We start from the raw sequence: 9,061 nt of genomic DNA, 5'->3' as shown, positions 1-9,061 counted from the left end.
TTTCTCCTGTTTTGGCTTCCCTTCATTGGCTTCCTGTTAAATCCAGAATTCAAAATCCTGCTCCTCACATACAAGGTCTTAAATAATCAGGCCCCATCTTATCTTAATGACCTTGTAGTACCATATCACCCTATTAGAGCACTTCGCTCTCACACTGCAGGCCTACTTGTTGTTCCTAGAGTATTTAAAAGTAGAATGGGAGGCAGAGCCTTCAGTTTTCAGGCCCCTCTTCTGTGGAACCAGCTTCCAGTTTGGATTCAGGAGACAGACACTATCTCTACTTTCAAGATTAGGCTTCAAACTTTCCTTTTAGCTAAAGCATATAGTTAGGGCTGGACCAGGTGACCCTGAATCCTCCCTTAGTTATGCTGCAATAGGTGTAGGCTGCCGGGGATTCCCATGATGCATTGAGTTTTTCCTTTCCAGTCACCTTTCTCACTCACTATGTGTTAATAGACCTCTCTGCATTGAATCATATCTGTTATTAATCTCTGTCTCTCTTCCACAGCATGTCTTTATCCTGTTTTCCTTCTCTCACCCCAACCAATCACAGCAGATGGCCCCGCCTCTCCCTGAGCCTGGTTCTGCACATTTTTCCTGATGACTATACTCCAAGACCATTTTGGACAGAACAGAAAATATGAAATATGATCTTTTTATCATCACATAAAAAAAGAAGAACTGTGTTTACAAGACGGTAAGTTCAAATAGTTGTTTTAGCTTTAAACTTACTTGAAATCTTGTGTGGCATTGTTTACATTTAATAAAATGTAATTACAGTTGTAAAGACAATGTTTGACGTAATAATAAGATCAAACATTGTTGTCGATATAAAATAATTACGCTTAAAATTACAAAAAGTCCTATTATTAGGGGTTTAATTATGTAGATTTATATAGAAAAATCTTTCACTTTAATTCAAATAACGTAATAAAATGACCCCCGCCCCCGAGGTTAAATTTGTTTTTTCCCAGATTTACCTTTTTACCTTTATGTTTAATCAAATATTTGCTTTACTTTGTGTAATAATTTCACCATACTTCTGTGATTCAGTATTACTACATTTAAATTTGCTTTATTTGTTGTAAAAAACATTTTTTCTATAAGATCAGAGCTCAGGTTCACCAAGACGATGCAAGACGTCATTCAGGTCGCAGAGGTAGTTGTTATTTATCTTTAATGCGTGTATATTTTACCCTCTGCGGGGAGCTACCAATCCCTCTGGATGAGCTCTATTTTATTTTATGGCTTCCAGCCCCTCTTGGGCGAGCCTATTCTCTAAGTTTCGTTTTCGCTTTTACGCAAACTTTCACTGTCTCAAAGTTTTCCGTCTTACCTTAGTGGTGGTTTCTTCAGATGCACCCGATCAGCCCCCGACGGTGCGGACCGCTTGTAAAACGTTGGCCAAGACCCGAATTCACGTCCTTGGACTTTATCACACACCTAGTGCGTGAGCTGCTGGCAGACTTCAACGTGGGCTTCTCGCACCGACGGGACCTGGTGAGGTGCCTCTTATGGGAGCTGCTTTAAATAGCCCGTCCCATCCGGATCGAAGGACCAAGAAATGTTAAGGGAAAATCCCAAATGGCAAACTGCAAATATAAACAGAAACACAATGAGACAGCGTAATGAATCACATGTACATGGGTGAGCGTCTCAGAAGAGAGTCACACAGTGTACCTTTTTAGTCGTGCATTTATAGTCACTGGTGCCCACACAACAGGGCGGCGTATTTTCGCTCTTCTCAGAAAAATGACTATACAACAGTATGTGGCTATCTTACTGGAACATTCCGTTCCTCTTTTTATCAAGACATGTTACACAGGCGTGCTCTCCCGCCCAGCAGGCCGTCCAAGGACAAGCTTCCGGCAAGCAGTATGAATCACAAACAGCAATGCATTTAATAAAAATCTTTTTACAATCTCATTACTTTATATTTCATAATTACCTCACAAGTTGTATCACACATTTTATCCTTTATTGCAGCGGTCCTCAACCCCTGGGCCATGGACCGGTACTGGTCCATGAGTCGTTTGGTACTGGGCTGCGAGAGTTGAGGCTCAGGTTTGAAATTTATGGTTTTCAGGGTTTTTATCGTTAACTCGGTTTCCCTGAGTCTTTTCCCGTCTGTTATGAATAAATCTGTGTGTGTGGTACATATTATATTATATTATATTTCAAATAAGCACATCTGTGAAATAGAGTTGGATGTCTCGAGACCAAGACCACGTAAAAGTGGTCTTGGTCTCGCTGTCTCGGTCTTGCTGTCTCAGATCAACATAGTGGTCGGGAGATTTGGAGTCAACAGTATCCATGACACACAACGTAACGTTCGATAATGTGTCATGCACAAAAGCATCAGCTCTAAGAGCCATGCTTACAGAGTGCTTTGTAGTGAATCAGGAGAGTCGACTCCCATTGAGCGAGAGCCGGCTCCTCACTTAATTTCCTTTGGCTGCTCAGCTCTCACACAGTGGCTCCAATCCCTCCATATTGTGGCCAATCACATGTGAGGATATAGGATAATATCATTATGTGAAAAACAGAGAGGGTGAGAGACGCGACAGTCAAGTGGAGCGTGCGTCTGTCCTCTCAGTAAGTGAGTGAGACAGTAGACAGCGGTGAGGAGGGCTGTGCGAAAGCAAAAACACATAAATATGCCTGAAACCCGTAAACGAAGCAGCATCTGGCTGCAGTTTAAAGACTTTGTTGTCTCGGTCTTGGTCTTGGTCTCGTCTTGGTTTAGGCGGTCTTGACTACAAGTCTACTGTGAAATCATGAAACGTTATTTTTATAGTACACGAGGGGAAAATTTTCTGTTTACTCAGCTGTTAATAGGAGGCAGAGTCTTCAGCTTGGATTCAGGAGACAGACACGATCTTTGACCATGAGTCAGTATTAGTATAGTTATGGCTGGATCAGGTGACCCTGAATCCCCCCCTTAGGAGTTTTTCCTCCCCCCTGTCGCCAAAGTGCGTGTTCGTCGGGGGTCCGATGATTGTTGGGGTCTGTCTGTGTCACTGCAGGGTTACTTACAGGATTAGAATTGTATGAATAAAACTGAGTTAAAATTTTGTTTTTGTGTGAGAAACTTTATGTTTTTATTTTAGATCAAACATTTTCACTTACACTCATGTTTCATCATCTTATTGACATTTGACATATTTAAAAAATAAAAGGAGATTCTGTTAAATTACAGATGTGTTTCTCTCAGCAGCTGGTGCTGATGTTCTCCACCCACTCCGCCCTCAGAGACAAACCTGATGTCCTCCACCACACTGATGGATGAAGCGATGCAGGGCTTCATTTTCACTGATGTTTACTCCACCTGCTCCACCCTCTCAGTTCTGTGGCTCACTCTGATATTGAACGCTGTATGAAAAGACTCTCACTGAACTGTCCCTAACATGTAACACGCTGTGAGGCTCGTGTTGGACACAGAGGGAAGGGTGCAGGTGTTAAAGGACACACAGGTGAGGCTGAGGTTATGGCAGACAGATACCAACGTGGAAAAATCCAAGAAAGCTCAGGCAGCAAACTACAACGGGAAAGAAGTCAAAGCTCAACAATCCAGGAAGAAACCGCTAACTTCAGAGAAGTGCCAATCAAACAGGCTGAGCAGGATTCCTGTTCATTAGAAAGAAATCCCCTGAAATCAGTTTCAAGGTCAGTCCTGCAGATGCTGCCCTGTCAGTAAGTCTGACTTTAATGAAGCTTACAGGAGGAATTCAGCTGCTGTTAAACCCCAAAAACATCTGTTTTCACAGCTGCATGAGCCACCTGTCAGGACTGGTTTCACAATAAAAACAAAAGAAGGACAAGAATAAAATGACGTTAATGAATGATGAAATAACCAATCAGAGTTCAGTTAATTCAGGTTTTTATTCAAACTCAGTGTGATGTAGAATTTTACTGCAGAAAGTCTGAAGACTGAATCAGTGATGTACTGAGCTCGTGAGTGTGTCGGTGCTGTTCAGGGATTCGGAGCTTCCTTGCTCCCAGCAGGGTGAGCACACCTGTTTGAACCCGGCCCATGTTCAAGCTTCAGCTGCAGGAAGCAGCCACATGTTTAAAGCCCTGGAGCCCAACCAGTGCCACGCCCACTCTGAGCCGTGGATGCTGCCACATCCTGTGGTTAAAGGGAGGATCCTCACGTCAGCAAACACAGTAGGTATAAAAAGTTCAGCAGCAGGAATTTAGCAGGCTCAGAAAACCTGAAGAGCAGAAACATGGCCGGCATACCAGCTCGTAAGTACATATGTTTGATTTTTATTCATTTGATATAAAATTTAAACTCACAAAAATATAAAAACAGCCTGTTTAACTCAACTGTGATTGGTTAAGCTCTGTCCACATGTCTTGTTCTTCTTCTGCTTTTATTGTGAAACATTTGGATGACCACATCCTGAAAGATGACCCACGTAGCTCATTTTACAGGCAGAAGAACCAAAGCACTCCTTTGCTCCTGCGTGTGGCTGACCTTGATATGTAACAAGTCCTAACGTGTCAGACAGTTCAGTGATGTTTGCGCCTGCTGACCTCACGACTGCATTAACATGATCTTTGGAAAGAGGAACCGCGCACAGCGTGTTTCTCTGTAGGTTCAGACAGGACGAGCCATCTCTTTCTCTTTGACACTGTGCGAGGTGTTGATTCGAGTTATTTTATTTTGTTGCATTAATTGTTATTGTATTGATTCTTCTGTGCATCACTTTGGTCCATTGTGGTTGTTTAAAGCTGGCTTGGAAACGTTCCAGTTCCCTTGATTATATAACAGCGCTGTGGTTTGGATTGTTGTGATGTTTAGTTTTGGTTATTTCCTGGTTAGTTTCAGTCCTTGTGCATTCTTGGAAGAACCCATGACTGCATTCCTGGCACAGTTTCACATGTTCTCATGATGTGAAACTTTATCTGCAGCCTGAGGTTTTGTTTTAGATGATTTATTATCCTCAGAACAGCTTAAGTCATTCCTCTGCTGCTCAGTGTTGACCTCATGTCCTGTGTGTCTGCCTTTCATGCATCTTCATCATGGTTCCTGTTACCGTGTGAGGTAGCTGTTAGTCCGGTCACCTTCCCTCCTTGCAGCCACACCTGTCCAGTGTGAATGACACCTGTATGTAACTGTGCTACTGTGATGAGCTGGCTGAAGGAGTCCCGTTAAACGTATCAATAACTTGTTTATGGTCTCTGGCAGATGCTGCAGTCCAACACCTGAGGATGGTGCTGGTCGGGAGAACCGGAGTTGGGAAGAGCGCATCAGGAAACACCATCTTAGGGAGAAAAGCCTTCGAGTCCACATCCTGTTTCTCTTCAGTGACGTCACAGTGTCAGAAGGAAACGGGAGAGTTTGGGGGTCAGACTCTGGCTGTGGTCGATACTCCAGGTCTGTTTGACACCAAAATGCCTGAAGAGCAGGTGAAGAGAGAGATTGCTAGATGCATCTCCTTCGTTTCTCCTGGTCCTCATGTGTTCCTGGTTGTGATCCAGGTGGGCAGGTTCACCAAAGAAGAACAAGAAACAGTGAAGATCCTCCAGGAGATGTTTGGAGACAAAGCAGCAGCTTTCACCATGGCCTTGTTAACCCACGGAGACAACCTGGATGCAGATGGAGTTGACTTGGAGACGCTAATTACCGGAAACGAAGCCCTGCACTGCTTCATCCATCAGTGTCGTGGAGCATATCATGTTTTTAACAACAGAAAAGAGGATCCCTCTCAGGTCAAAGAGCTGCTGAAGAAGGTCAACACCATGGTCCAGAGAAACCGAGGACGCTGCTACATCAGTGAGATGTTCATAGAGGTCGAGAGAGCCATCAGAGAAGAGAAGATGACTCTTCTGAGAGATTATCCAGGCATGGCAGAAGAAGAAGCGAGAAGACGAGCGGAGAGGAAGAACAAGTTCCTGAAGGTCGTTGGGATAGGAGCGGGAGTAGGGAGCGTGCTGGGCCCGCTGGGAGCGGCACTGGGAGCAGCAGTGGGAGCTACAGCCGTCGCCATAAAACGTGGGGACTGTGTCATACTGTGAAAACGTGTTTGATCACAGTCTCATCATCGTTCTGCTTTTATGTGACTGTCGTCGTTTCATGGTGTCATCATGCATTGTCATGAATATATATGTGTAATGTAATGTAATAGAATAGAATAGAATAATAGCCATTTACTGTCATTGTACATGTACAATGAAATTGTGGGTACTCAGGTGAAAGATATATACAATGAAGAGGGAAGCACACAAAACAAGAGAGCAAGTCTCTGTCTTCATATATATGTATCTGTATACATACAGTATATATATCTCGGGTATCTCCGAGTGTTCGTGTAAAGCCAGATTGGGAGCTTAGAGTTGATTTCCTGTTGTTATTGGAGAACATTTTGTAAACAGTAAATATGTACGCAGTGTCCATATTACACACTTTACATCAGTTTAGCAGAGAATCAAACTGTCATTGTGTGTGTGTGTGTGCTTAACGTATTAATTATTCAGCCTGTCATAAAAACAAGAAAATAGAACTATTTTAGCCAAAACGTGTTAAAAACTAACAATTTTCTGATTAATAATTTGACTAATAACAAACTGATTTCATGTTTCACACTGAGGTTTGAGTCGGCTCACTCATTTAATCGATAACAACAATAATGACATAATTATCTATTTAGTATTGAAATGACTGTAGAGCTGTCCCAGCTGTGAGTTTAAAGAAACATGAAACATGATGTGTTCACTTCCAGCACTGTGACTGTGGGACAGCTGTGCTCACACACTGGCTGCTGGTAAAATAAAATGTGTCTTAAAGGTGATGAGAGTCTTTATGTCATTAATCATTATCAGTTATTGATCATGTGACATATGGGATGCTTTTCTTTACAATCAGTACTTTACTGTCATGGTCTGCGGCCCTGTGTCTGAGGAGTGTGTCCATGAGTGTCCATGGACTCATGGACCAGATGCCCTGGTGGCCACACCCCCGGGCTGGGCCATCACCTGCACACCTTCCATTCCAGGCAATTACCTGGAGGACTATTTAACCCTGCGCTGGCGGATGCTCCACGCCACTCCGTTAGTCACCCATCAGTGGTAACTGGGCTCCCCGCAAAAGCTTTGTATATATGTGTCACGTGAACTACGTTAATTCTGCCTTCGTGTGCCTAGGTTGAGTCTGCTTTTGGATCCCGCTTGTGTGCGCGCACTGCGGTTCCTGACAGTTACAGTGCATCATGACTCGGTGCACGCTGCACCTGCTTCAGAAAATGATATGATTATGTGTTTTTAACCTGACTGTGTCAGAGGTACAAATGTGACGTTTGTAATCAAGTAAAGGTTAACGACTGGTTACAATAAAAATCTGCTTCAAATAGTGTGTTCATCACTTACATTTAGCCTACAGTTATGTACACATCAACATTTATCCATGCAGCGCAGCAGCAAGAGAGCACCATATTTAACTTCAGTGTGTTTTATAGTTTTATTTAAGTCATATTTATTTTATAGCACTTCTTAAGACAGCGAACAGTTAGAAAAACCTTCACAGAGGTAAATAAATGAAAGTAACCCACAGCAAAGGCAAAGTGAACACATGAACTGAAAAAACCATAAATGAGCTTTCAGCTGCTCTTTAGAGTTGAGGCTGTGCGAGCGGCTGCTCCGGGTCTGGAGCTCAGAGTCATCTTCAGTTCAGACACACAGGCACAAGCAGTGTTGCCAACTTAGCAACTTTGTCGCAACTTTTTTCTAAAAGGCGACTAGTGACAAATCTGGCGACTTTTTCTGGTGTTATTGGAGATTTATGATGACTTTTTGGCTGCCCGTCGGTCTTTGCTGGATCGTTGCAGTATCTGGTTGGTGAAGCTCTGGCTCTCTGAAACGTGAGGTCGTGATGTTTCGCCTTCGTCTTCTCCCTGCTGTGTGCAGACCTTCCCTGTGTGTGCTGAAGAGAGAGTTGGGTGTTGGATGCTTCCCTCCTGGACCCTGGCGCCCTGCACGCTGGCACTTTGTTTACAGCTAACGCACCAGAAGGGAAACTTCTGGTGCGTTAGCTGTAAACAAAGTGCTCTAACTGTTTCTCCAGGGTCCAGGTTTGAGTCACATGACTATACACATGACACATTCAACTTACACCATTACCTAAAAGAAAGTGCACAGGTCTGTCTAAGGGCCTGTCTCAATATGCGTACTTGTGTTCTCGTGTACTCATGATACGTCATCAGTTGAAGACCAAGTACTGTTCCGAAAGTACGCATCAAGCCAAGAACACGAAAAATTCCCGGATGTGTTCTCGCTCCGCCTGCTTTATCGAGCATGCATCAGTCCGTGCTCGCGTTCTTGGCAAGTCCGGACTCGCCGATAACGCGAGCAAAGACTCGCGTACTGAGAATTGAGAAAGGGCCCGTATATTCACTTTGTCTGGTGTCATGAGGGCCACGTTTAGTCCTGATAATCATGATGTCATAAAAACCTACAGATACCTGTATACCTTTGGGGGCGGGGTTTGTTTTCTTTACATTTTTAAATCACACATCTCTGTGTTTTTTGTTTCATCAAGCGAGGCAGGACCACACCTCACAGCCAAACCGAGCTGAGAGTCAGAAGGTTGTCAGGTGAAGACACCACAGCCACAGTCCAGATCAGCAATGCTACAAGCTAACAGAGGTCAGGTGTAGCAGATTGAAATGGTGCAGACCGAAGGCATCCGTCAAGCCTGAGCGAAGCTGGATGGTTCTGGTGTTTTCATGGACCACAGAACAGACTGCAGATCATCATCGAAACAGGTCACCAGTCCAACCTTACCCAACAGTTTAAAACAGTGAGAGAATCTCAGACAAATACCGAAGGCTCCGAATTAACCCAGAAGCTCTCACAGCTAGAAGATGACCCTGGTATTAAAGGTAGAGCCACCTGTGCCTCATCCTGATATCAGCCTTAAATAATGTACCCAGAATGCACTTGGTCAGGTTTCCTGCTGCGAATGATCAGAAACAGGTCATCCAGGGTACCAGCGCTGCTCTCATTAAACTGCTGCGGTTCATTCAGCTGTAAGAGAAAAGCACCGGACCAGCGTCACACT

General features: G+C 43.9%; 1 protein-coding gene across 1 annotated transcript; it reads left to right on the top strand.

Moving 5' to 3' along the window:
- The first annotated feature begins 4,154 nt into the window (after nucleotides 1-4,154).
- Nucleotides 4,155-7,337, top strand: LOC100712151 (GTPase IMAP family member 4). The gene is made up of 2 exons (XM_005461766.3): nucleotides 4,155-4,248; nucleotides 5,195-7,337. Exons 1-2 carry the CDS (start codon nucleotides 4,230-4,232, stop codon nucleotides 6,022-6,024), a joined length of 849 nt encoding a protein of 282 aa, XP_005461823.1. The 5' UTR covers nucleotides 4,155-4,229; the 3' UTR covers nucleotides 6,025-7,337.
- The last annotated feature ends 1,724 nt before the right edge of the window (nucleotides 7,338-9,061 follow it).

This window comes from Oreochromis niloticus, linkage group LG10 (assembly GCF_001858045.2).
Source record: "Oreochromis niloticus isolate F11D_XX linkage group LG10, O_niloticus_UMD_NMBU, whole genome shotgun sequence".
Taxonomy (NCBI): domain Eukaryota; kingdom Metazoa; phylum Chordata; class Actinopteri; order Cichliformes; family Cichlidae; genus Oreochromis; species Oreochromis niloticus.
The sequence above is the reverse complement of the archived record's forward strand: the minus strand, read 5'-3'. Positions and strand labels throughout refer to the sequence as shown.